We start from the raw sequence: 27,439 nt of genomic DNA, 5'->3' as shown, positions 1-27,439 counted from the left end.
ATGCATCAACAAGCTCGACCCGCCCCGCGGGTCTCCTCCCCCGCTTCCTCTCCTCAAACGAACCCGTCCCGAACGAACAACCCGAGAGAAGCATCATTAGGTCCTCGCGCAAGAGCATCGTCCGAAACCTCTGGCCGAGAATCTGCCGTTGCCAGCTCCTCGGCCGCCGAAACTCCTCCGAGTGCTGGTCCTCCGGCCGACGCCGTCAAGAAATTGGACCAGATCATCCAGGTAGGCAGGGCGCGGGGAGACAGTGGCCTATGCAAGGAAGCTAACTTTGGGTAGAACTTCCACACCAAGGCCGCTTCAGTCGTCCTCCAATCGCGTATAGATCTAAAGCCAGCATACCACACTCGCGGGCCTGGGAGCAAGAAGCTGAACAAATGGGTGAGTCACTGTGGTCATATGTTTGTCATGGGTCAAGACATGCTGATTTCGTGTTTCTCGCAGTTTCAAATTGAGACCGAAGAGTTCGACGACTTCAAAGACGAGCTGCGCATCTGGAGGAGTTGCGGCGGCTTCGAGAATACACCACCGCCTCTGATTATTGAGACATACCTCGACACTTCGCGCCTGACCCCTAGCCAGAGTCTGGTTATTGTCGACGAAAATGGGAAGAGATGGGATGTTATCGAGGCTTTAAATTCGTCCGACTCGAGTGACGACGGCCGTCCCACGCCTGCCAAGAGGAATACAGAAGTCATCTTGGAGAGATGGCGCATCGAGTTGAAAACGATACCCACCAACGATCTTGATGACTTTGGTCCAACGTTACCTACCATTTACAAGAAGAGCATTGTCTTCTTCCGTTCGCTCTACGCTGCGGCAAGAATTCTTCCAGTTTGGAAATTCTCGCAATACTCGCTAGGCAAGGGCGTTCACCCGTTGCTAGAGCCGCGGTGTCGCATTCGAACCGGCGAGCCAGAGAGTGATGGCATCGACCGGCTTCGGCATCCGCTGTATGACGGCCGCCCGGATGTCGTGACCGACTACGTGTTTGGCGACTTGGAAATTCCCGTGGGCCGCTTCTATGCTTCAGTAACATACAGGAACGAGTGCAACTTCCGGGTGGATGATTCCGAGTCGCTTTTGAGCTCTCGCTTCATGGGTGTGGATGAGAACTTCTTTAAGCCGTCGCTACCTCAAAGGAGAGAAAGCAGAAGAATCGACCCTGAAATTGGGTCCCTTCCATCGCATCGTCGCAGCCGGAACCTGTCAGACATCCACCAGACATATGGCAGTCTTTCAACTTTTCACGGCGATGGTCCATTGGGCACCAGCCCCATATCAGCCTTGAAAGCCGTGCGAGCTCCTGGGTCCGACACAAGTTCACCGCCAGAATCCACCACTCCAAATATCGAGCCAAATCCACCAAGCTCCTTACCTGTCTCCGGTTTGGCAGCAAGACCATCCATCAAGGGCTTCAGCAGCACTGGCCGCCGACCATCTGTTTCATTTCAGCCTTTCAAAGCAGGTTCCCTCTCCGGGTCGCCTGTGCCCCGTACGTTGGATTCCGAGTCACCAGCATCCCCAGCATCCCGAGCTGCTGCTCTGAACGCGCTCAACCAACCTCGCAACCGCAGATCACTGACAGTAGGTATGCCTGCTTCTCTGCGCGGCGGCCCTCAACCCGGCGATGCCCCGGTTCTGGGCTCTCCTCGACCGTCATCGACGAGTCGTTACAGCAGCAGCTTCACCCATCGCAAGGGGAAGTTATCCTACGGTGGTCCCAGCAGGACAGGCGATGACGAGCAAAGCAGCAGTGGCCGCCAAAGCCTCTCGTCGTCCGTGGCCCAGCCTGGCTCTGGTCTTCTTGCTGAAGCAGGAGCGGGCGGTAGCTCCGGATCACTCCAAACAGACGACGACCAGATCTCTGAATTCTTGAAAGCGTTGGACAGCAAGAAGACGCTGAAAAGTTTCGAGCCCAGCAAGAAGGGCGAATGGGCAACAAACCGGACTGTTGCTCAGCTGTCCAGGTTCCACATGATGAAGGAGTCCAACAACGCGCTCACAGATTCGATGACGTCTTCAATGCAGATGCATCGATCATCAAGCTCTTCTAGCCGGCAATTGTCGAATGTGCCGAGCATGGCCGCGCCGGCGTCAGTTTCAGTATCGTCCTCCCCAGGAAAGCCTCTTTCCCCCCACACGCCGCACACCCCAGCCGTACCTTCCCGTTTGAGTGAAAACTCGATCATCAACTACAACACAAGCCAGCCCCGCAGCGAGCGTGGAAATACTAGTGGCGACACAACGCAGATGCCCAGGGAAGACACCGTCACTCAAGATGGCACCACTGCAATTGACATTCCCATCTCTCCGAGAATCGGCATACACCCGAGACGTTCGAGCTCTGTCGCGCAGCAAAATCGGGCATTAGCAGATGACGACGATGGCGATCTCGCGTTTGCGGCCAACCGCAGCATCAGCTTAGGTGCAGAAGACCGTGAGCCACCGACGCTCAGCATGCTCCTGGGCAGGCAAACAGAGGCGGAATCGTCTTCTCGCCGAGAGGGGGCATCTTTGCAGCCAACCGGCGACATACAGTCTTCAGGCTCGGCGGACATGATCAGACAAGGCTCCTCTGAAGGATCCAAGCCACCAGGTGGCCTGATGGCTCTTGCACCGTCCAGCTCGCCCTTTGGCAGACGCCGGTATGCCGGCATGGGATCAACAGGCGGCCGCGGGCAAACACCTCCTCAGTCATCACGAGGTAGTTTTACGGGATCCAGCGGCCGGTACGGGCGTGGCGAACATGACCTCATGGACGAAGAGCCTCTGCTTTTCGATATGTCGGAAATGGACGCGCAGTCACGTCGAAGTTTGGAGGAAGGCCGGGGTGGAGGCAACGTGGGATCTGGCTCGGGAAGCCGCGGCGATTTTGAACCTCGTGGCATCAGCCGAAGAGGATGGTAGACGGTACCTTTTTGTTGACTTTTTGTTGAGCCAGACAGCTGTATCACTGGCAATTGCGAGTACGGAGACGCAGAGCGCTATGGACACTTAGCAGTTCAGTGCAATCTCCAGAGCCCCCGGTGATGGGTACTGCCAACCGGGACGGCATGACAGCAAGAACAGAAGCTTGCCAGGAATGAATGCGCCATTACACATACATCATGATTGGGCAGTACGGTACTCAGGCGTTTGGTTGGTTGGTTGGTTGATTTGCACGCTGGCCAAGGGTTTAACATGGCAGCAGAGAAGACAGGAGTAAGGGGGGTTAAGGACTACAGATTTGATAGAGAATGTATAAAGACTGAGATGTACACATATGGGGCAGGGTATCCAATATCGCCACTTTTCTCAGCACCAAAGTCGAAAGAAGCAAGCTTGTGTAGTAACTTAGGCATAATGGAACAAGACGACGGGGAATGATGAAGATATCCTTCCAATTGGGTGGTTTGGTTTGAGGAGCACACGCTGATGACAATGCGCTTCGTCAGAGGTTGGCGTAGACACAGGCTAGTCTAGGCAGAGAGGTGTCTTCATCTTGCAGTGCTTATCGTCATTGGCAAACCAGAAACGTCCACCTTTTCCTAGAATTTTGCCAAGCCATTCGTCGTCACTGCATGCGCATACAAGTCCCGCCGAAGGCAAGCATGTCGAAAAGGACCATGCTCCGCGGTGCCCCGTGTCTGTTGGCTACCTTCTCTGCCGCCTTCTCTGTCGTCGTCTCGAATGCTAGAAAACTGGCTGGCTGGCTGACAGGCTAGTAGTTGGAAGGTTCGAGAACTTACTTCGATCGAGGATAGTTGCGGATTCCGGTAATTAGAAACAATAAAGAAGGGGACGGCGACGGCGAAGGGTATCAGGGTGGAGGTCGCGGATGTGACTTGAAGTCCCCCTCCCCCCCTGTGTGTGTGGCGCACGTACGGCGCAGTATGGTTGAGGTCGCTTGGGCGTTCTTCTTCGTTTCCCTCGAGACACAAAAGCCAAGAACCGACCTCAGGCTATTTTAGGTTGATGGGCCACAATATTCAACAAGCTATGGAAGTCGGCAACGGGAGGCAGGGTTCCTTAAGAACCATGAATAAATTAAAACTAGCCAGCAAGCACCGGTTCGAGCAAAAATAAAATGAGGAACATCGTATTGGCACGGCTTTGATTAAACGACGGTTCTAGCGTTTCTGTTCAAGGGCGTTGCGGACGGGATCTGGATTGACGAATGCACGGAATCTTGTGGAGGCGACGACATGGAACCAGTCCACAGATGTGGCGGTGCGGCGTCGCGGTCGCAGTCGCAGTCGCAGTCCGCGTAATTCGTGGGCGAAACACCACTCAGCCCCTCCCTCCGGGTGCCCAACGCCAGATATTAGTGTGCGGGTTGATGATGACGACGGGCCCAGCGTGAAGGTGAGGTGCCTCAGGTAGTGGGCCTGCGGAGAACCTGTCCGCGTTTGGCTGCGATGCGGTGGAGTACAGGTCACTGTCCTCGCATTTGGCAGCTAAAAGTACCTCCTACAGGCACCTGCCCACTTCATGCTACGTTAAGCCCAGGTAGGCATGGAAGGTTCCTGCTGCCCGCTGTCTGCTGCCTTACCTCATGGACCGTGGCACCTGCTTCAATGTCCATGTCTGTCGTCGGTCCGTCCGCCCCCCCCCCCCCATACCTTACCTCACCTTACCTACCCGCCTACGAATACCTTGCCTGCTTTAACCTGCGGCTACCTTACCTGAGCGTAAACTTGCCTCTTCGCCCTACTACAACAATACCCAACGGCACCGCAAACGACCTTACGTACCCATTACTGAATACATGCCTTCGCATTCACGGTGACCAATTCTACCTTACCTGTCGCCTTCCTTGCCGCGCCTTGTGGTGTACGGGACGGATATCAACCGACAAACAACCCCAGCGAGGCTGTTCGACCGGCCAGACGTCCGACCAGGCTCCAATACCTTTCAAACCTACCTCACTTGGCTGAACCTCTCTCCCACCCAAAATCAACATCACCGACCTAGCCCCTGCCTTTCGCCGTGTGTCACCATTGCTCACTACTACTTCGAGACGCTTCATCGCTGTTGCCTCGTCGCAGACATTCTTGGCACTAAGCATCCAATACCCAACTGCCTGTCACGACACATCTTCCAACTTAATCACCAGTACAGACCACTTGCGGCGGCTCATAGCTTCTGCCCAAAATGTTCCGAGCAGCAGCTGCTGGTCCCTTCGATGAGGGCGTCGGTATGTGGCATCGGTATCGTGATTGCTGCCTCACCTCGCTAACCTGTGTCCTCCGTCTAGCCAAGGCGACCGACGAGAACCTCACCTCGGAAGACTGGGGAGCCATTATCGAGGTTTGCGACCGTGTCGGCAGCGACCAAAATGGCCCCAAGGAGGTTGTACAAGCCATGATCAAGCGTCTGGCCCATCGCAACGCCAACGTCCAGCTGTATACTCTCGAGGTAAGTTTCCCCGCTTCCCATCATCGTCATCCCCAGCCCATAGAGCCGACCGCTGACCTCATCGCCACTACACCAGCTCGCAAACGCCCTTAGCCAGAACTGTGGCAAGAACATGCACCGAGAGCTCTCCAGCCGAGCATTCACCGATGCCATGCTCAAACTCGCAAACGACCGCAACACCCATAATCAAGTCAAGGCCAAGATTCTTGAGCGCATGAAGGAATGGTCCGACATGTTCAGCAAAGATGCAGACCTTGGCATCATGTACGACGCCTACTTCCGACTGAAGCAGAGCAATCCAACCCTGCAAGCCCCCTCGGCCCCCCAGAAGACAGGCTTGACCGATCTAGATCGCCAGAAGGAGGAGGACGAGCTGCAGATGGCTCTGAAGTTGTCGCTGCAGGATGAGGAGCGCAAGAAGAAGGCTGCCGAGCCCGTTGCTTCTTCTTCATCTGCTGCACCTGGATCTTCCTCCCAGCCTCAGCCTCAGCCTCAAAGTCAACCCACACCTGTGCCCGCGGGCACGACAGCAGCTACCGTATCAAGGGTCCGCGCGCTATACGACTTCGTTCCGTCGGAGCCCGGTGAGTTGGAGTTCAAAAAGGGCGACGTCATCGCGGTGCTAGAGTCCGTCTACAAGGATTGGTGGCGGGGTTCGCTCAAAGGCAAGACGGGTATTTTCCCTCTCAACTACGTTGAGAAGCTCACAGATCCCACCCCCGACGAGTTGGCCCGCGAGGCTCAGATGGAGGCCGAGGTTTTTGCCGAGATCAAGAACGTCGAGAAGCTACTGACGCTGCTGAGCACATCCAACACGGCGCCGCGAGAGGAGGATAACGAGGAAATTTCTGTAAGTTGAAGGCCGGCCTTCAGGCGGGGGGCACATACGGTTGACTAACAGCACCTCCGCAGAAACTCTACCACCAGACCTTGGCTATCCGGCCCAAGCTGATCAAGCTTATTGAGAAGTATTCTCAGAAGAAGGGTGAATGCCCTCCTCCACCCGTCGTACGCACCCAAAGCTGACACTGGACAGATGACTTCACGCAGTTGAACGAGAAGTTCATCAAGGCTCGCCGTGACTACGAGTCCCTGCTGGAATCCTCCATGTCACACCCTCCCCAGCCCAGCTACCATCAATACGCCATGAGACCAGGCCCTGGCGGGTATCCAGGCCCAACCGGGCCAGCGGCAGGGTATCCTGCTCAGGGTCCTCCTCAACAGCAGCAGGAGCAGAGATTCTACACTCCCGCGCCCCAAGGTGAACTACCTTGAATGCCACTTGAAGTGCATCGAGTTTGACTAGTTGTATATAGAGCAACCACAATACCCCCAGTCTACGCCCTCGCCGAATTTTCAGCGTCCGGCACAAGCGACACCCGCTCCTTTCTACGTAGCCGGTGCCGAGGTGCCCTCAGCAGGTGGTCCGCCTCCCGCGCAAAACCATCCGTATCCCCAGCGTGAACACAATCCCCGCCTTCCGTCCACGGGGAAAGCCCCGGCACCAATTAACACATCGCCTCCTCCTACAGCCAACGCTTACACTGCTTACTCGCAGCCTCCTAACCAGCGACCCCAGAGCACATACGGTGCTCAGGAGCTGGCCACCTCTGTTTACGATTCGCCCATCGCGGCCCACAACCCGAGCTCAGCCGCCACGTACACATCCTCGGTCTACTCTCAGGATGATCCGTACAACAGCAACAACACCTCTAGTCCAGCCGTCGGAAACACCACCGTACCCGCGCCGCCGCCGTCTTCCTTCCAACCATCAGCGCCGACTGCGCAACCATCGCAACCGTCTGCGCCATCTGCCCCGCAACAGCCACAGTATCAAAGTTACCAGCCCCCAGGGACTCAGGGCCAGGACAACTACAACAACGCCCCGACTCAAGCCCCTCCTCCGGTGCCGACCGGAGCGGCACCGCCGATTCCGGGCCCTGCTCGATCTGAAGTCCTGACACCGCCACCCCTGCAGCCCGGCGGAGCTGCCTATGACGCCAGACAGAGCTTGCCAAGCCAGGGAGCACAGCCGCAGTACAGAGCATACGTTCCTCCTGGTGCTGCGGCAGATGGTCCGAGTGCTCCTCCTGCCCACGATTACTACCGCCAAAGCGGTGTTTATTAGAGCAGGAACGAGTCGAAACGGAGCCTGCCACTCACTGAGAGATTGAGTTTAGAAGGAAGGACCAAGTTGGTTTAATGACAACATTCATTCTGGTACGATAGCGAAGTTTTCCACCATCTTCTATGGGAGGTCTTTTGGCAGTGATGTTTTTGAACGCTTTGGCTCAAGGAGCGCGAATGAAAGTGCAAGGGGAGAAACGAATGTATCCCGCTAGGTCCCTAGAGCCTCACTCATACCCACAACTAGCAATTTGTCGACTGGACATCAAGAAAGGCATGACGGGGAAGGGGGCTGATCAGTACGTAACTAGGATCTGTACCATACTTGACATCAAAAATATGTTCCACGTATCTGCGTCGTCACGCTTGGTGCATAGAGTTTGGAAGAGTTTTGGGCAGCTCTCTGGGTTGGAGCCGGCCGGATCTTTTGTCTGGCACAACTTGCCCTGCAATCTGGAGGCCTGGTTTCGATTAAGGTCGTCACTATTGTTCCTTCCCTGCGTGCAATGATTCTTGTCTTCGTTTCATAATAAATCATGGGCTAATACGAACACCGTAAATCACCATAGACGCCACGCAGGGCTGCTACTCTGCAGATGCCTCCCTCCCCTTATCGCGGTACGCCTAAATGCTGTGATGGGATGAATCTCAGCGACAAAGCCTCTCCGTCTCTGCACCGTCTATCGTTCCGCCATCATCACCGAATCCATCATCTAAGCATGAAAAGCAGGAGACAAAAGGTACGGCCGAGTCTTGTCTCGCCTACCATCGGCGACCAAACATCTCGTGTTCCGCCTTCTTCGGCGCCTTACGGGCCTTTTGCAGCATTCCGATCTCGGGGGAGCCTTGTCTACTGGTTCGCACCGAGGTGCTGCGCGACTGGTCAACATAGTTGTCGTGGTTTTCGGCACCGGCACCGTGAGAGTCATCGCGGCGGAACAGATCCATGATCTCCTTGAAGCCGAGCTTGAACGCGTCCTTCTTCATGCCTCCCTCGATGGCCGTCTCCGCGAGCAGACGCTTCTTCTCTTGCAGCTGGAGGATACGCTCCTCTACCGTCTTCTCGACGGTGAGCTTGTAGACGACGACGTCGACTGTCTGTGTGAGGCGGTGAACTCGGTCAATGGCCTGCTCCTCAACAAACTGGGGGGAAAGATTACATGTTAGCGACCTAGGCTACAGACGAAGCGTGTCTATTGGTCCAACAACTTACAGGGTTCCAGAAGGGTTCGAGAATGATGACTCGGGTGGCTGCAGTGAGGTTGAGACCCAAGCTGCCACACTTGAGACTGCAAAGCAGGATGCGCGTGTTCTTGTCGTTGCGCAGGCGGTGCAAGCTAGCCTCGCGCTCGTCGTTCTTCATGCTGCCGTCATAGCGCGTGAATTTGAGGCCCTCCTTGCGGAAGAAGGGTTCCACAAGGTCCATCATTGAGGTGAACTGCGAGAATACAATGAATTTGTGCTCGTCGGTTTCCTTGTGCAGTAGCTGCATCATTTGGCGGATCTTGGCGGACGCGAGAATCTGCGATACCTGGCCGTTAGGTTTGTAGCGTGAGTCTCGGTCAGAGTATACTTCCGACTCGTCGACCCCGGTATCTTCTTCCGAGTCAGACTCGGAGTCAGCCTCGGAGGACTGGGATGACCTATACTTCTCATCGAGCTGCGATGCTATCGCTGCTATCGAGGGAAGGCTGTCGTCTGAAACAAGACTATCATCCACGTCCTCGGGCTTGACCCCATCATCCTTGACAACAAAGCTGTCGAGGTTGCTGCCGTCGTCTTCATCTTCAGACCCGTGTCTCGAGTCTTCAGATCCGATCCAGTCTCCGCCACCCTCTGCATTCTCATCTTCTTCACCTCCGGCCTTGCCCATGCGGAGCTGGCCTTGTTGGTCCTCGGGAACGAGCCAGTCACCTTCCGCCTCCTCGTCGTCGCTATCCATGACAACATTGCGTTGCCTAGGCCGCCGAGACTTGGGCTTCTGTGGGCTCTCGTCCTCCTCATCGGCAACCAAACTCTGCTCTACAATCTTCTTCACCTTGCCTAGCTTGCCCTTTCTATACTTGGGCTTCTTTCTTCTTGGCGTCTCATGCTCTTTGAAGTATGCAAGATCATCGTAACATTCTTGACAAGTATCCTGCCCGCTCTTGGCAATATCCTTGGGCAGATCCCGGCCACAAATGCCGCAGGTCTTTGTGACGATGCCCATGCCACCGAACATATCGGCGAGGGCGTCGATGTCTGCCGATACGTTCTTTTGGCCCGCGTCGGTCGAGAGTGCATCCTTGTCCTTGTCAAGCTTTCCTTCGACCAGCTTCGGGTGGTTGCAAGCTTGTCTAAGTCGCAGGAGCAGGACTAAAGCATTAGCATAGTCCACCTTGCCCTTCAACATGCGCTCGATGCTCTCATCAGCTCGAGCCTCCAGTCTGTCGTAGAAGCGGCGTTCCGCGGGGGAAAATGCAGTGGCAACCGTCACAACCTTGCGCTCGGTGACCTTAAAGCCGGTACTAGACTTTTCACCCTCTTTGGTTGGCTTGCCACCAGGATTGAGGGCGCCCTCCTCCTTAAGAATTTCCTTCGTGCGACGCTTCATGAAGCACCGAAGCAGGCTGTGGAGACGACGAATAGCGACATGACCCTTGCCATTTTTGAGTGGCTTCTCAATCTGCTCCTTCCACTCTTTGAGGTCATCGTAGGGCTTGATTCTGAGAAATTTGATCAAAGACTGCAACTCTTCAAGGTTGTTCTGCATTGGTGTTCCAGATAAACACCAACGGTATTCCGACCGCAAAGCATAGCAAGCTTTTGTCGACTTTGCGTTGCGGTTCTTGATGGTGTGAGCCTCATCAAGGACCACACGCCACCAGTGAAGACCAAAACATCCTGCCTTGACACCGTTCTCGTCTTCTGACGAGTGGCCCCATTCGGAGACAAGCACTTGATAGGTGGTTACGACAACGTCGTACAGCGCGAGATCCTTGAAGCGCTTAGTACGCTGGGGCCCGTGGTGAACGCATACCTTTAATCCGTGCGATTTCACCACCTTCTCCTTGATCTCTGATTCCCATTGCCTGATCAGGGCCAGAGGTGCCACGACCAATGTTGTCTTCTCAATGCCATCGAAATGCTTTTTGTAGCCCTTCTCGCCCTTGGAGGGCTTCTGATTGCTCAGAATGAGAGCGATTGTTTGGAGAGTTTTGCCAAGACCCATGTCATCTGCCAGGATACCACCCTTGGGAACCTTGCCTCTCTTGACGGGTCCAAGTTCACGGCCTTTCATCCACTCGACACCCTCGACTTGATGAGGCAGGAGTTTCACCTTGAGACCTTCCATACTGCCATCTTTGCCGTCTTTTTCTGTATCCTGTTTCTCCTGATCCTCCTCCTCGTCATCTTCCATGCCGCCCTCCAGGAGTGCTTTCAAGTCCGCAGAAGCCTTGGCTGGATCGGTGTAGAAATCGGCATCGCCAAAGTTGCCGGTCGGTCGATATGTGGATGGGTTCGCATCGGGTCCGATAGAGCTGTAGAGAGTGAGAGGCGCAGGTTTTTGGTCTTGATACAGTGGTACGGCAGGTACAGACACCTGCTGAGCTCTGTGATGCTCGGGTCGAGACGTTCGCTCGTTGAAGATGCCTGCCGCCTTTTGCTTAAGAGACGACACTATCTTGGTCGGGTGGCCAAACACAGGCCGTGGGGACGAAGAAGGATGGAAGGGGTCGTGCCGCTTGGTGTCTGAAAAGAATGACTCTAGGGCCTCAGAGTGCAGCATTGATTGCTCGTATTGACTAGGTTGGCTTTCCTTGGAGCTTGGTCTCGACGATGAAGATTGCTTGAAATCGACGCTGGTGATTTCAACGACGTCGGGGCTGTCTGACCGTTGTGGAGGTGGCGTGCGGCGAGCAGACATATTAGTAGCATTTGGCGGCGGCTTGCCCTTGGGCGTGGTTGACACACGCATAGCGTCGAATCTGGAGGATAGCGAATCGGGATCTAGGGAGGCTGTGCCACGGCTCTGGGGCCTCGCAGAGCTACTCTGGGTGCCATGAGCCTGTTTGCTAGGTGTTGATGTCTTCGATACTTCGCGGCTGCCAGAGGAGTGCGAGTCGTCGTTGGGGTTGATTGGGCGCAAAGGACCCTTGACGGGATGGCGTTGATTGACCATGATTGTTTTGTATGAACACCGCGACTGGTCCTCGCCTACAGGGATAGATAGCGGCGGCTGCTTGCAAGGTGACTTGGAGATGTTGGCTTGCTCTTCGAGAGTTATGTTGCTTCTTGGGCGAAAACAAAAGTCGGCGCCAGGCTTTCTATTATGTTGGAGGAGGGGTCAGTGACACCGAGCTTCGTTGGGATGTTTCCCAAAAGAAGAACAAAAAACAAACAAAAAAAAAAGAAGCAATTGTGGGCTGAACCTACTTCATAAGAGACTCATAAGCAGCGAATTTGACCTGGAATGCTCAAAGCTTGGTCTCCAAAGTCTGTGGGCTTTTTGGCTATCGCAAGCTCTCTCGTCACGTCCAGAAAAGGTGCGACGTGTATATGGGTGCAGGATTGGGGGGTAATTGTGCGTGGGTATGTACCAGAGTGAATGCACGAAGTACCTACCACCCACCACGTTTACCAATGACATAATATCTCTCCCCAGCAACGGATGGGCAACGGGTCGACGCCACGCCACAGCACAACGGTGTGAACGGAGCTGACTAGGGTCCCTGTGGCGGTGCTAAGCGTGGCTGAATGAGGCAGTGTGCTGAGATATCCATCCTTGTGCCTTCTGCCTCATCTACTGCGGTACCTAGTCTGGGCAGTGGGCATACAAATATGGATGAGTCCCGCTGAACGTAAAGGCTCACTTTCTTTTTACCACAATCTGTGGACGTCTAAAGAATAGGCGTGGTCCATTTCTCACGATTAGCTTTCCCGTGCTATAGCGGCTACGTTTCATGTGTGCCCGCTATTGTCGTCGTCGCCTCTCATCGCATGTATCCTGATTCCTACCGCTACTATCGTTGTCTTTATTATCGTTATCGACGACGTCGTCGTCTCCTTCGTCATGACTATCGCGCGATATGAATGGGTCGCCAACACTCTTTACTGATCCTTACGATGTAAAGCAGAGGGCCTTGGCCATATACTCATGTCTATTGCGTCAATTCTATCATCTAGATGGGGTATCAGTGTATGGATCAAAACCAACACGCCGCTTCGCTTCCGTTCTAGCCCGCAGCTGTTCCTCTCCTCTTAATCCGGTGGTCGATGTCTCTTCAAGGAAAAATGTCAGGATGTGGTCGTGAATTGTTAGATGTGACGCTTGCTGGAATTCTTGCAAACTTGTAAGCCTGATGAGCATCTCCATCAGGGACAACGATGTGGTCACCGCGCCGAAAGGCGAGCGCTGCACAAAAGAATCCGTATTGTCCATTGTACGATGCGCCAAGTCTTGAGTGTAGGGATGCGGGGGCGTGCGCACGTCTCTAACTGGAGACGACGATTGCATAGACATGTTTTGGATCTGGGCTACGAGCCTCGAGTCTAACGAGGATCTTGCTCTCCGGGAGTTGGCAGCAGGCGGTGTAGCAGCAGACGTTGTCGGCGACACTCCGAGAAACTTTCCTCCCTCTTCCACAAATTCTTCGTCTTCCGTCTCGCTGCTCTCTGCCTCGTCTTCTTCAAAAACCTCCAAGGCAATCCATTCAAGATCCAGATGGCTCGGAAATTGCCTCGTGAGTGGAGTCATTGGCGACTTAGGTAGTTCCTCCAGGGTGTCAAGCGCAGCGCTCTCTTCGCGGAGTTGCCGGTCAATGTCATCCTGTTCGTCTTGGTCACCAAAACTGCTTCCAGTCTCGGACGCCGTCCTAGATGCAGGATCGTCGCTATATGCCATCATCTCTTCCTGGACCTGTGACGGTGGCTTTGCAAGTATGTCCCGTTTCAACAAAAGAACCGGGTTGTTGTCCAGGCCATCGCTACCAATGTTTAGAATCCTGCCCGTGTCGGCATAGAATATTTTTGCAATTTGGTGAATTGGTATGGATTCCCGTATACCTGCGCAGCTGATATCGTCGTAGGCGGCCGCATGGGCATCCAATTCGTCATGGACACGGCCGTCGTCCAGGTCCTCGATAATCTCCAAGTGGTACGCGTACTCATTGTGCTGCCCCATGGGACGAGACGGACCAAAGGGGTGAGATTCACCGAAGGTCTGGCCCCTTGTACGCCCCGCTCGAAAACCTTTGTTGGCATCAAAAATGTGGTCCATTGGTGTCCGGCACAGTCGTACTCTGGCTTTGTGGATGACTTCCTGCCACACTGGTTTCCTGTCGCCCTCTTCGAACCCATATGCCTCCGTCGACACTCCAAGAGGGCTGCGCGGCGGTTTTTGAGGTGTGCTCGGATGGGTTTCCAATTTCTCCAGTCGGTCTTTGGGATGTGGTGCAGCGTGGCCGATGAACAGCATGTAAAGGGACAAAGTGAAAGCCGGACCTATCTGTACCGGCCGGGATGGGTCGGCAGCATATTGAGTGTCTCCAAATGTCAGAAACATGCCAGCTTGCAACAGTCTAGACGGAGATATGCTGGGAGACATTGACGAGTTTAGACTCTCACCCGACGCAGTGATAGCCATGTGCAAGAGCGGTATATCTCTGTCGATACGGGCGAGGAGATCTTTCATGTCGTTGATGATGGCCTTCAGTTCGGCAAGTTGCTGCTCTCCATCGATGCTGCGCCGGACGGCGGCATGAGGCGCTTCTCCTGCTTCAGCAGCCTGCTCTAAGCGACGGCCGAGCGCGATGATGTCCTGATGAAGACCCTTGGCCAGGGGTAAAGCGGACTCCAAGAAGGCATTGCCTCTTCCAGACCTGGAAAGAGCTTAGCGGCTTGTGTCAGCTTGATGTTGCTCGAGGAGTTCTTACTTGAATTCAACAAGATCAATGGCTGGAGAGACGACCTAGAGGCGTGTTAGTCACACCGCTCTGGTGGCCTTCATGGCAAACACCCACCTTAATGTTGCTGTCGAGGGTTTTCTGGAGTTTCTTCAGCTCCGAACGGACAGCTCTGTCATCCACCGTCTTCATCAGGCGTGAACACTGGGAAAAAGCGTAGGTCGAGGTCAGAGCTATACCTGACCGTATGGCCATATTCATGGCCTGGGCTCCCAGTTTTGCGAGTAAGGCGTCCATGGCTGCTGCTGCTGCTGCGACTCAGCAACTGCCATGCTGTTCCAAAAAAGCCGGTAGGGTGCAACAACAAGTAAGATCCTGGCCCGCAGATTGATATTGCGGAGCGAAGAATAAGTGTCGGGCGACAAACTCTTGGTCATTGAAGAAAGGCGAGAAATCGAAATCACTTGCACCTGGCCGTGACCGGGATGCTGAGGCAGGGCAAGGTACCTCAGCAGGTTGCCATAGGTGAGAGAAAAGCAAGCGCAGGTGCCCGATTAGGGTGGAGGGGTCCAGTGCGCAAGACAGTGTGAGCCCATACCTCTCACGTGCCTCAGCGAGGGGCACTGTGGATGCAGGCGGCACAATTACCCCTCAATGGCTTGGATACAGTGCGACGTCACTCAAGCCGCCCAGGTAGGGAGGTAAGGCAGCACCCCGCCTTGGGGTGGATCAGGTCTCGACTCTGCAAAACTTGACGATTAGGTAGTGTACCAGATTTCCTACAGCCAGCGCAGGAGAAAGGGGAAAAAAAGAAGGTTCGTCGTAAAAGAAAGGCTGGACTCCGTTCAGCACTGTTGCCTTGGAATAGCACCTTGGTGTATTGGCCAACCCAAGAGTGAGTCATTCCAGCCCGATTGCCGTCACTGGGTTCTTTCATTTGCCTCCCTCGAGGTGAGGTATCCGGTGTGCTCTGTGTCCTGTGTCCCGGCGTACCCTTTTGCCTGCTGTAAAAAAAATAACCCTCCAGCCCCTCTTTAAATCTTTCTTGGGCGCATCTCGTTAACGTCCCATCCCACTTCCAGTTCTGACCGCACCTCCCCGAATCCGCTCACCACCTCACCTTAACCTCCAACCCCTCTAAACCCCCGACATCGACATTCGCCCGCATCGATACATCGACCGCCCCGCCGCAGATTATCAACATGTCGAACCTCAACTCGTGGGAAGACGATCCGGCTGCCCAGGACGACAACCTGTCGCGCCAGGCTCAGCAGCAGCTTAACCTCAACCAACACAACCCCCAGGCTGGCTCCTTCCGTCCAGGCGCATCCTCCTTCACCCCTGGAGCTCAGTCCTTTCAGCCCGGTCAGCAGTACGGTGGCTACGCCCCTCAATACCAGCAGTATTATGGTCAAGGCTACGGCGCCGGCTACCCTCAATATGGCGGCCAACAGGGATACAACTCACAGTACGGACAGCAAGGCTACAGTGGCTACCAGCAACAATATGGTACGTAAATCATCTCTGTCCGCTTCCAATGCAGACATCTTGGCCATATGACCTCTGCTGACAACTCGTAGGCCAAGGTCAAGGATATCCGCAATATGCCCAGCAACAACAACAGCCTCAGGCTCAGGCTCCGCAGCCTGCTCCCACCATCGCCAAGCGCCCGGCTGATGCTCCCGCTGCCGCCGCGCCGGCACCTCAGCCGACAGTGAAGAAGGAAGGCGGTGCCAAGGTCTTGAGCATCGGCGGCGATGCTCCTAAGCCCAAGGCCAAGGTCCTCTCTATCGGCGGTACTGCCGCTCCTGCTAAGGAGGAGAAGAAGGAGGCTCCCAAGGAGGAGGCTAAGAAGGATACCAACCCAGCTGCTGAGGCTGGGGCCAAGGCGACGGCGACAAAGGCTATTGAGAAGACGGGTGCTTCGACCACTAAGTCTGGCAAGACCTCTCCCTCTCCCTCATCTGGCCGTTCCAGCCCGTCCGGTGGTGCCAGCAAGGGTCCTGTTCGCGAGGCCGATGCTGTCCAGAAAGAGCAGACAGCCGACGTTGACGAAGAGACTCTCAAGGAAATCTACGGCAAGGAGCATGTCAACATTATTTTCATCGGTCACGTCGATGCTGGAAAGTCGACCCTTGGTGGTTCAATTCTTTATGCTACAGGCATGGTCGACGAGCGAACGATGGACAAATACAAGCGCGAGGCCAAGGAGCTTGGAAACCCTTCATGGTACCTCTCATGGGTCATGGATCTGACCAAGGAGGAACGATCTAAGGGAAAGACCGTCGAAGTTGGCAGAGGCTTCTTCGAGACGGAGAAGCGCCGCTACAGTATCCTGGACGCACCCGGTCACAAGACCTACGTCCCCAACATGATCGGTGGTGCTTCTCAGGCCGATGTTGGTATCCTCGTTATTTCCGCCCGTAAGGGTGAATACGAGACCGGTTTCGAGCGAGGTGGCCAGACCAGAGAGCACGCTATGCTTGCCAAAACCCAGGGTGTTAACAAGCTGATTGTTGCCATTAACAAGATGGACGATCCTACTGTTGAGTGGTCCGAGGAGCGCTACAAGGAGTGCACGACCAAGCTGTCCCAATTCCTTAAGGGCACTGGCTATAACTTGAAGACTGACGTCTACTTCCTGCCTGTGGCCGCCCAGCAATCCATGAACATCAAGGACAGAATTCCTAAGGGTGTCGCTCCTTGGTGGGAAGGACCCTCCTTGCTCGAGTACCTCGACAACATGAAAGCTCTTGAGCGCAAGGTCAATGCACCCTTCATGATGGCCGTTGCCGGAAAGTACCGAGATCTCGGAACCATGATCGAGGGCAAAATCGAGGCCGGTGTCATCAAGAAGGGCATGTCCCTCGTTATGATGCCGAACAAGCAGAGCGTGGACGTTGCCGCCGTATACGGCGAGACCGAAGAAGAAACCCAGGTTGCGCAGTGCGGTGACCAGGTTCGTATTCGCCTCAGGGGCATCGAGGAAGAAGACATTCTCCCCGGATTCGTGCTGTGCTCGCCCAAGCGCTTGGTGCACAACGTTGCCACGTTCGAGGCTCAGATCCGTATCCTCGAGCTCAAGAGCATCTTGACTGCTGGTTTCAACTGCGTACTGCACGTGCACGCTGCCATTGAAGAAGTGACATTCGCGGCGCTGCTTCACAAGCTCCAGAAGGGCACCAACCGAAAGAGCAAGCTGCCGCCGTCTCACGCCAAGAAGGGCGACAGCATCATCGCCCGCATGCAGGTTATCGGTGGTGCTGGATCGGTTTGCATTGAGAAGTTCGAGGACTACCCGCAGATGGGTCGCTTCACCCTGAGAGACCAGGTTCGTATGATTGGTTCACATGGATTATTGAACGTCTGATGGCTGACATGTTGGGAAATAGGGACAAACCATTGCCATTGGCAAGATCACGAAGCTGATTACGGATGAAACGGCTTAAATTCTGAACGAATGAAATGAAACCAAAGGTCGACTTCGGTTGAGAGGAGCTGGCTAAATTGAGTTCCCCTCTTGGAATGGCAGGCTCGCGAAGCAAGCGCAGAAAGAGTACAGAAAAGTTCTGGGCCATGGCCAATGTGCATAGAGATTGACCTGAGATGGTGTAAAACGAGGACAGAGCGACGTCATGGAGGGCGGTAATGCCGTGGCGGCAATACGGACGGGCCGCAACGGGAGGGCTCCGCATGATAGAGACGTAGCATTCTGAGAATAGTAAGGGATGGGTAGGGGAGGTAGAACTAAAGAAAAATCAATCTCAAACCCTTCAAAGCAGGCGCATGACGATGGCTTCACGTTTTGACCCTCTAGGCCGAAGCAGGATTTAGAAATCACATTTTCCGAGGTGACAACCTTGAACTGTTTGCGTCCCGAGTAATCCCGATGATAGAGGATTTCTGCGGACCCGATGATGAAAGGTCAGGGGACGATAAGGATGCCCCTAGCGATGTCGGAGAACCCGGGTTATTCTCGTGTCGGAGTGGGTTTAGAAACACCCAATGGTAGGGGTGCAATATTCGGGCAGGAATCAATGGAGCCGGGCTACGGCAATCGGCGGCGGGGCAGCGGAGTCGAGGGGTCCCCGGCCTAACGGAGGCGTCCCAGCGTAGGTACTACCTAGTCCAGCCGAGCCCAGCCCAGCCTAGTACGGATACTGAGATACAGTTGCCTGTGTTCTTGCGCCGTTCTCTCGGGAAACATCGATCGTGGGGTTAGGTACTGCGTCTGCCGCATGCACACATCTACACTCAGCCCGTTCGGCCAGAACAGTCCACGGAGAATTGCAATCTCGTTTCTTTTTTCCCCGGGAACGTGCCAGGTCAAGTGATGCACAACCCCTTGATTGAGGGCGGTCTGCGCCTGAGAAGCTAACTCCTATTTCTTGAAATTTCGGCGGTCACGAGGGCTCGTAAAAGCCGGCATGTACGTAATAGCAACATTCGTCATAGCGAAAAAGACCCTAGGTGCAAAGGCAGCGATGGATCAACATTCAGCCAAGTGGCTACGTCTACATAGTAAACCCCCCTGCCCTGTACGTACTGTTACGTTGCTGTGCTCTCACACTTTTCTAATCTTTGGGGGACCCTAACTGATATTCCAGGACATACTATCGTAGAAGTTAGGCGGCGGCGTCAAGGGGGGGGGGGACAGCAGTGGAAGTTGGTATTGCTTGCCGGAGAATGTCGGAACGAATAGCTGAAGGTAAGCCTCTCTGCATGAAGACGGAGGGTGATTGGTCATGGGGAACGGGGCGCGGGGTAACTTGCACTAGATGCTCGGCTACGTGGAGGGTGCAAGGTGGGATTGCGGCGGGGCCAAGCGGCTCTCGAGCAGCAGCCGAACGTCATCTTTTGCAATGCTTGGGGCTCGTTTTGGGGCTGTTAATGACTGCTGCGGTGCTCGTTTCCGTGATGCTCCGATGGAGAATCAGGAATGCGACAATGAAGCTAGGTACGCCAACTTGGACGAGATAAGGGGGGCGTGCGGTTGGGAAAACGGCCTTGTCAGTCGGATGGGATTTTGCTTCTCGCATTGCATTGCCGCCGCCCGCCGGTGGACACGGCCACGAGTGACAAGTAAAGGTGTTCCTAAGTATTTTCGTAGACGCCGTTTCAGCTTTTCCTCGACACATGCCGCTGAGAAGTGAGAGACGGAGAAATGCAACTACCTACCACGCACGTCGAACCCGAACAGAAGACGTGGGGAAGGGACAGGCGGACGGCAGCCATGTGCCGGTCACAGAGAGCAGACGAGACACGCGCGGAAGGGAGAGGGGCATCGGAAGACTGGAACAAAGGACTCTGAGAAACGGGCACGAGGAGAGGGCTGATGAAGCAGGAGAAAAAATGATGTTTAGACTTTCCCGCGTTAGCGGCCCCGGCTTTGAGATGCGGCAAGATTCGAGAGCAGACGGGCGACCCAGCACAGCAGCAAGCAGGGCCCAGTCAGGAGTGGTCAACGCTGGGAATGGCAAGGTAGCATAGCTGTAGGGCGAGCAGGGCCAGATCAGACCAAAGGACCAAAATGGGAACGCCAACGTCGGTGACCCCATGAGAGGCTTGGCCTGTTGGTGGGCGGGTTCGGGGGCGGGGGGGAGGAGAGGGCGGGAAATGGGAGTCTTGGAGATGCCATGGCTGGGGGAGATTGAGATTGGGTAGTAGACTGCCCTGGACACGGAGGCTTGCGCAGCGGCAAGGCACGCCTGCCACATTGGACAGCAGCACATGCGCGGAGGTCTGCTATGGGAGTTTACGTACCCTTACCCAGGAACATCGGCCTCGCATGCGCCAGCTCAGCGCTAGGGACCTTACTCGAGTGCCTGATACAAGTAGCACATTTACGAATAGGTAAGTACCTTACCTTACAGAGCAGACAGCCCACCTCATCTTGCAAAATCTGGAAACCTTCAGAGAAAAGGTGCCTGTGCCAGCTAAAAGATGCTTTTATCCGAGCGAAGCGGTCTGTTTGATACTGACTCGATCATGCACTTTAACAAAGGAAAAGCAACGAGGAACCAAAGACAGGTATGGGAGATGGCATTGTGTGTTTGAACTAGAGTCCCCGCAAGCAGTTCCGTTCCGTTGCCCACCTCACCCAAAGATGCGTTTGGATAATAATTATCCGGGCGGCGGGTGGGATAATCGATCATCAAGCCAAGGGCCGTACAATCGTGCTTGAGGTAAGGTAATGTACGGCGTAAGGTAGGTAGGTTAGTAGGTACCTAAGGTACCCTAAGGTGAGGAGGGATGTATCTTACGTGCCACAGGTACGTGTTCGTTCGGGCTGTCATTCTCAGCCTGAAGAACAGGTTCCGGAGGCCGCCCGAACTCTGGAGTTCACTCACAGATGCAAACCTCGAAATCTCGAAAAGCAGCCACGGGTTAGCCAGGATTCGGGAGCCCCAAGCCGACGCAACGGAGACGTACGGGAGCAGACTGCAGACTGTGGAGAAGCTGCCCCACAACTCTCCGTGACACACCACCTGCACACCCGCGTTGTGTTGCCCCTCCTACGGTGCCCCCCCCCCCCCCCCCCCCCACCCCTCCCCCCTCTCCCATCCAAGTTCCACGCCTTCCAGTCAATCCTGGGTCCTTGGTTCGCCAGCGGCCACAGGCAGCGTATTGGATATCAATTACTCTTCCCTTGCAAATACACACATGGTTTGGCCCTTTCTCCCTCTGACCGCAAACTCGTCCAACCAGCGGACCAACCAAGCTATCACCTACGAGTACCTATTGGATACACTACCTACCTACCTAGGTAGTCAACTGCCAACTAATAAACTGCTTCCAATTATCTATTCCAGGCCCACCTTGAATGCCCACTCCACCCAAGGCAATTAGCGTCCCGTCTTTCAGCTACGAGATGCTCCGGCCCCCCGCGATAACATGGCCCGAATAAAACACAACTGACAGGGTCGGGCCTCGTTATCTTGGGACGATGAGGCAATCCAAGATGCTCTTCACCTTACCATCTGCCATTTTTGACCCATCCTGCACCGCCGACCCCAACTTCCCGCTCATGTCCAGCTAAACAGACACCCTTCCCGCATCCCTCCTTGACACCCCCCCCATTCAAGTACACCCCCGTTCTCTCCCTATTCCTCCTCTATCCCGAACCCGCACAAGGGTCTTCTCCCGTTCATCGAACCCGAGATAATATCGTGAAGCGCGCAGCAACGGCAAACTAACCACTGGCATTGCTGCCTTCGCCCCCGCGACTCCACAAGCCGCGCCCGTTCTTATAAGTGGAGGACCCCGTTCTGGCCCTTCTATCCTCGGTTCCGGTCTGAGCAAGCCACGAAGCAGCCTTGTCTACACCACTCTACCTACACGCTCACACTCCTCCAAGTGGATACGATTCCTTTTTGGATCCCTGAAAGCGGAAGAGAACACAAGCCTCCAAGCCTTTCCAAGCCTTCAACACCCGACTTCTTTCATCTCTCAGAATCTTTATAAACATGAAGGATCCCGTCCAACGCAGTGCCTCTCCCTACACTGATCCAGCAGTAAAGGGCCCAAAGTCACAGATTCTCGCAGAAGGATACCAGGCAGATTTACGCAAAAGTTCGTCTCCTCTTCCTCGCCTCCTCGTCTCGTCACCTCCCCCAATCCTCCACCCGACTTCTTCCACTTAGACGCAAACCTTGTCTGCGTCTCGGACCTGAGCACCTTGATATATCCCATCGCCGCCTCCCGCTCATGGCTTGTTCCTGCCAAATCACCACCAACTAACATGTCGAATCTCACAGTGATTGTCAGCAACGTCAACAAGACTCCTCTCCACCCCGGTGGTGTTGCGTATGTTTGTCCATAATACCCGCACAACCAAGAGACCAACCCAACTAACGTCCATTTACAGTCCCCACCACGAGCACACTGAGCTCGGTATGACCAATTCCCCTCTCGAGCCGACCCTCCTCAATTGCATACTTTCACGGCAACGAGCCTAGCTGACATGTTGGAACAGAGGAGGAGCTCCACGAGACTGCCCACATCGACTACGACCGCGTCGCTATTGTATGATGATCGCCTCAGACATGTCGTATAAGGCACTAACACAATCTCCCAGATTCCCAACCCCTCTGTTCCCGCTCTGTACGAAGATGCGCTGGTGAGTACATGCCCAAGCAACCGGGTGGTTGCGCATTCCAGCTAACAAAGAATCGTAGGTGTACGAGACTGGTTCCGCCATCACCTCAAGTGGAGCTCTCACTGCCTATTCCGGAAAGAAGACTGGTCGCTCGCCTCTGGACAAGCGCATTGTCGAGGAGGACAGCTCCAAGAACGACATTTGGTAAGCTTGCTCCCGAACGCTTTGCGCAACGACACATTCGGTGCCCGGCAGTTTGGCTGGCGCTGACCATTCAGTGCGTAACCATTTGCTAACACAGCATTTTTCAGGTGGGGTCCTGTGAACAAGCCCATGTCACCCGAGGTAAGAGAAACCCCAAGTCGAGTCAGGATGCAGACGCAAGCTCCCAAGCAGCTGCTGCGGTTCCAGTCGGCTTCCTTTGTCCTGCCCTCAGCCCATCCAAACCCGTCTCGAACAGCCTAGCCCTAGCTCGTTGCCCGCTACATTCTTCAGACACACGCATGCCCGCACATAGGTGCAGAACACACGTCTGGTCACACGACCGTCTGTTGGCCAGCAAGACCCAGCAAAAATCACCATGTCGTCTCTTTGCAGCTTGGTTCAAATCCGAGTCAGCGTGGCAGATTTCCCGCAAAGTCTTTGTGGTTGACGGATACGTCATGTTTCAGATCGACGCTGCACCTAGCAGCCGTGTTTCCACTCCCTTTGGCCCATTTTGCGCAAAGATGATGCGCATTGGTTGGCACGTGTGCTGGAGGGTCTCATCGAGATGCTTTCGTCCGATGTGCGCGGGTCGGCAGCAAGCTGGAGCTGGCTGGCTCGTGTGGGCTTTGCTCGAGTTGGGCGTGCCGGTCTTGCGATGATACGGTCTCGTGCCGTGTGTGCTGTGTCGTCATAGGCTGCCGGCGCTGCCCCTCCTGTCTGCCCCTTTCGCTTTCCCCCTTCGACCCAGGAAGTGCAGGTGCAGAATGCCGGCCCCGCATTTTGGATGCAGGCCGAGCTAAACTCTACCGCCCCCTGTTGTCCTCCCCCGCAATGCTGCAGATCCACACTCCTGCTTTTCCCGGCCCTGGGCCCACATATGCACCGAGTCGACCAGTCACCGAACGAGTGCTGACATGTGAGAACTCTAGGTCTGGAAGATCAACCGTGAGCGTGCCATCGACTACCTCAACACGAGGAATCGCATCTACGTCGTCGACGGTTACGCCGGTTGGGACGAGAAGTACCGCATTCGTGTCCGCGTTATCTGCGCCCGCGCCTACCATGCTTTGTTCATGAGGAACATGCTCATTCGCCCTCCTCGCGAGGAGCTGGAGCACTTCCACCCCGACTACACCATCTACAATGCCGGCTCTTTCCCCGCCAACCGATACACCGAGGGTATGACCTCCGGCACCTCGGTTGCCATCAACTTCGCCGAGAAGGAGATGGTCATTCTCGGCACCGAGTACGCCGGTGAGATGAAGAAGGGTGTCTTCACCGTCCTCTTCTACGAGATGCCTATCAAGCACAACGTCCTCACCCTTCACTCTTCTGCCAACGAGGGCAAGAACGGCGATGTTACCCTCTTCTTCGGTCTTTCGGGTACCGGCAAGACTACCCTGTCCGCGGACCCCCAGCGTGCCCTCATCGGTGACGACGAGCACTGCTGGTCCGACCGTGGTGTCTTCAACATTGAGGGCGGATGCTACGCCAAGACCATCGGCCTGTCTGCCGAGAAGGAGCCTGACATCTTTGGCGCTATCCGCTTCGGCTCCGTCCTCGAGAACGTTGTTTTCGATCCCGAGACTCGTGTCGTCGACTATGATGATTGCACCCTCACCGAGAACACTCGATGCGCATACCCCATTGAGTACATCAACAACGCCAAGATCCCCTGCAAGTCAGACTCACACCCCTCCAACATCGTCCTCCTCACTTGCGACGCCCGTGGTGTCTTGCCCCCCATCTCCAAGCTGGACAGCGCCCAGACCATGTTCCACTTCATCTCTGGCTACACTTCCAAGATGGCTGGCACCGAGGACGGTGTGACCGAGCCCCAGGCCACCTTCTCCTCCTGCTTTGCCCAGCCCTTCTTGGCCCTGCACCCCATGCGCTACGCCAAGATGCTTGCGGACAAGATCGAGCATCACAACGCGAATGCTTGGCTCCTCAACACCGGTTGGGTTGGTGCTGGTGCTGCCCAGGGCGGCAAGCGCTGCCCTCTCAAGTACACTCGCGCCATTCTCGACGCCATCCACTCTGGCGAGCTTGCCAAGGTCGAGTACGAGACCTACGACACCTTCAACCTGCAGGTCCCCAAGACTTGCCCTGGTGTTCCTTCAGAACTACTCAACCCCAAGGCCGCCTGGACCGCGGGTGGTGAAAGCTTCAACACCGAGGTCAAGAAGCTTGGTGTCCTCTTCAACGAGAACTTCAAGAAGTATGCGAGCGAGGCGACAGAAGATGTCGTCAAGGCTGGCCCCGTTGTTTAAGCACAGAGCATACCTACATTAGCGTTGCTTATTTCACGGGTTGCATGTGACGGGCTATGACAAAGTTTCTTCTTTTAATCACCATGGGTTCCGGGAAATTGGGATGTCGATGACGAGCTCTCGACACATCACGATGCCGCAGATAGGATCGCGGCCTTGAGGTTTTATGTACTGTTAAAACAGGAGTCATGTGATCTGGGCTTCATTTGATAGAATGAAAATGAAAGCAATTTTGAAGCAAACCAGTCGAGCTGTACTGAAAGTGACACGGACGGTATAACGCCTTCGGAAATTTGATCACTTGTTGATGGTTTTGAAATCAAGATGCATTTCTTGGCTATCAGTTGGGCACCATTGTGCACAAGATATTTAATGTGCGGACCGCAGCGATGACGAACTATCTGGTTGTAGTGGGTTGTGTGTGTTTTTCTCGTAAGTTGGTTCGTCAAATAGCTACCGCTTTTGGGTACAAGTCATTATCACATGTCCTCAATTATACCCCACGTGCTCGCAGGCAACATTTTCCCAGGTACCACGTCTCTCCAACCGGTGTACTTCCTTACCAGTCTCGAGATGATGTCTTCTCCGCGACGATCCAGTTTACATAGCCAAGACCATGGATGTGTGCGTCTTTGCCACTTCTTACTTCCCAACCTTCCATCCTGGCCCCGCACGATCTCATCAGCGCCTCAACCTCGTCGGGCGTTCTTGTCCTTAGCGCTGAGATGTATCCGTCGAAAACCAGGACGAATGGCAGGATAGGGACAAGGTATGTGAATATGAGCGCGTTGAGCGAACCCAACTTCCACGCATGAAGAGGAGCCAGGAGGAACACGCCAATGCCAAGGATGGCGGGTAAAATGATGGAATAGAGGTCGCGACCTTGAAGCTCGAAAATGGCGAAACCGTCCGAGGTCTCGAGCGTGTTCTTCAAAATCGCTTTGGCCAATGGGTCATCGAAATGATGGAAGGCCAGGTTGAACAAGCGGAAGATCTTCTTGTCCTTGCCGCGGTACCCAGCGAGCAGATCACGGGGCGCGTTTGCGGCGTCGACGCTCTTGGGTTCGTAGCCAATGTGCTCGCTCTTGGCAGCGGCGCGCGCCCAGCTCTCAGGGTTCGGCCACAGGTCGGTCAGGACAAAGTCGACGTTAGGTTGCTTCTGGGCGGTAAGATGGCGGTTCACGGCCCGCTCGATGGCCGGGGTGGGGCCTCCCGAGCCGGCGCAAAAGTCGATGAAGGTGTAGGAGGAGAGTCGTGTACCAAGGGTCCGCTGGAGGATTTGGGCGGCGATGTGTGCGGGCGAGGCCGTTTGTAGGACGGGGAACTTGTTAACCCAGGTCGCGTGGAGGCCTTCTTGGACAAGAGCGCGGAGGAAGGACGGGAACCTTAAGATGCGTGGGTTGTCAGCTTTTGATGGCGGAGAACGCAGGCGCACTGGTCTTCTTATACACACCATGGCTGGTCGTCAATCTCGAACAAGTGGAAGCGAGGGACGAGAGGCGCCATCGTGATGACGTCGGTATTCGGCCGGTTGGTGTTGCGGTACAGTTGGCAGGAAATCTGCAGAATGCTAAGTAGCAGGTGACAGAGGATATATCGTCAAACCCTTGTAGGTGAGAGTTTCGGCATCAACGCGGCATGTGACGCGTCCGAGGCTGGACTTCAATGCACTGAGAAGCCAAACAGCGCCCGCGATCGCAAGTCACGCAGCAGATTGGACGACGCCCAGTATTGTTGAGGGTAAATCGAACAAGTGTTGGGTTCCTTGCACAGTTCGTGCCGAAGCTCCCCGCCAGCAGGGACGGAAGCTATCGCACTCGCTAGACGCCCTTAGCTGCCAATTGAGACAGGGACAGCCCCAGGACAGGGGTCCAGAGCCCCCGGTTCAGGGCATCAAACTCCAAATGTTCCCTTGTGGCACAGGTCGGATCCAATCTCCATTCCATCGTCGCATGTGAAGCATAATAACTAGGTACCTAGGTAGGCACCTTACCTAGGTGCTGGTGGCAACTCAGCCTCCCCGGCGCATTTATTAGGTAGCTACCTAAGGTATCTTAAGGTGAGATGGTACATGGTGTAGGTCTTGAAAGAGCCGCCTCAGGGGCTGGGAAGCTACCTCCTCCCCACTGAAGCTGTGGTCCGGACCTGCGGGAACTTGTCGGGTAGGTTTCTGGCAAAGCCCCCAACAGAGGGAGTCAGTTCCAATCGCTTCGCTCTCACTGGACAATTCCGACACTTGAGACTCCAACCCCCGCGACCTCCGTGATCTTGCTGCCGCGTTCACTGTGTGTTCAAGGCTCAGACCATTCGGCCGACCCTGTTACGACCAGTCCCCTTTTGCCAGACTAAGACGAGCTTCGGAGGGCATTTGTGCGTGCGAATGATACTCGAGGTTGATGCAACTTCTTCGACCCTGTGCCCGCATCTTCCTTCGTGCCATAGAC

At 55.0% G+C, this 27,439-nt stretch overlaps 7 protein-coding genes across 7 annotated transcripts; 4 read left to right on the top strand and 3 right to left on the bottom strand.

Annotated features, from left to right (window-relative positions):
• On the top strand, positions 1-2,916 carry ATG13 (Autophagy-related protein 13; the record flags this gene model as incomplete). Its single annotated transcript, XM_032019577.1, has 3 exons — positions 1-231; positions 286-387; positions 451-2,916. The coding sequence occupies 3 exons, from the start codon at positions 1-3 to the stop codon at positions 2,914-2,916; spliced, it is 2,799 nt and encodes a 932-aa protein (XP_031883372.1).
• A 2,226-nt stretch (positions 2,917-5,142) lies between these two features.
• Positions 5,143-7,534, top strand: hse1 (Class E vacuolar protein-sorting machinery protein hse1; the record flags this gene model as incomplete). The annotated part of the gene is made up of 6 exons (XM_032019578.1): positions 5,143-5,185; positions 5,246-5,406; positions 5,483-6,256; positions 6,319-6,391; positions 6,443-6,667; positions 6,723-7,534. The coding sequence occupies 6 exons, from the start codon at positions 5,143-5,145 to the stop codon at positions 7,532-7,534; spliced, it is 2,088 nt and encodes a 695-aa protein (XP_031883274.1).
• A 761-nt stretch (positions 7,535-8,295) lies between these two features.
• CGGC5_v014849 (putative ATP-dependent helicase) lies at positions 8,296-11,695 on the bottom strand (the record flags this gene model as incomplete). Its single annotated transcript, XM_032019579.1, has 2 exons — positions 8,296-8,676; positions 8,747-11,695. The coding sequence occupies 2 exons, from the start codon at positions 11,693-11,695 to the stop codon at positions 8,296-8,298; spliced, it is 3,330 nt and encodes a 1,109-aa protein (XP_031883371.1).
• A 1,814-nt stretch (positions 11,696-13,509) lies between these two features.
• Positions 13,510-14,714, bottom strand: YRB30 (Ran-specific GTPase-activating protein 30; the record flags this gene model as incomplete). The annotated part of the gene is made up of 4 exons (XM_066153163.1): positions 13,510-13,517; positions 13,579-14,393; positions 14,448-14,482; positions 14,535-14,714. The coding sequence occupies 4 exons, from the start codon at positions 14,712-14,714 to the stop codon at positions 13,510-13,512; spliced, it is 1,038 nt and encodes a 345-aa protein (XP_066007456.1).
• A 905-nt stretch (positions 14,715-15,619) lies between these two features.
• On the top strand, positions 15,620-17,866 carry SUP35 (Eukaryotic peptide chain release factor GTP-binding subunit; the record flags this gene model as incomplete). Its single annotated transcript, XM_032019582.1, has 3 exons — positions 15,620-15,926; positions 15,998-17,748; positions 17,810-17,866. The coding sequence occupies 3 exons, from the start codon at positions 15,620-15,622 to the stop codon at positions 17,864-17,866; spliced, it is 2,115 nt and encodes a 704-aa protein (XP_031883422.1).
• A 4,017-nt stretch (positions 17,867-21,883) lies between these two features.
• CGGC5_v014846 (Phosphoenolpyruvate carboxykinase) lies at positions 21,884-24,995 on the top strand (the record flags this gene model as incomplete). Its single annotated transcript, XM_032019583.1, has 8 exons — positions 21,884-21,989; positions 22,175-22,223; positions 22,285-22,310; positions 22,393-22,442; positions 22,495-22,536; positions 22,595-22,719; positions 22,827-22,860; positions 23,652-24,995. The coding sequence occupies 8 exons, from the start codon at positions 21,884-21,886 to the stop codon at positions 24,993-24,995; spliced, it is 1,776 nt and encodes a 591-aa protein (XP_031883409.1).
• A 559-nt stretch (positions 24,996-25,554) lies between these two features.
• On the bottom strand, positions 25,555-26,501 carry CGGC5_v014845 (uncharacterized protein; the record flags this gene model as incomplete). The annotated part of the gene is made up of 2 exons (XM_032019584.1): positions 25,555-26,380; positions 26,449-26,501. The coding sequence occupies 2 exons, from the start codon at positions 26,499-26,501 to the stop codon at positions 25,555-25,557; spliced, it is 879 nt and encodes a 292-aa protein (XP_031883411.1).
• Positions 26,502-27,439: the final 938 nt, after the last annotated feature.

The sequence above is a fragment of the Colletotrichum fructicola genome, assembly GCF_000319635.2.
Source record: "Colletotrichum fructicola Nara gc5 chromosome Unknown KSG_Nara_v1_contig09, whole genome shotgun sequence".
In the NCBI taxonomy this organism is placed as follows: Eukaryota; Fungi; Ascomycota; class Sordariomycetes; order Glomerellales; family Glomerellaceae; genus Colletotrichum; species Colletotrichum fructicola.
The sequence above is the reverse complement of the archived record's forward strand: the minus strand, read 5'-3'. Positions and strand labels throughout refer to the sequence as shown.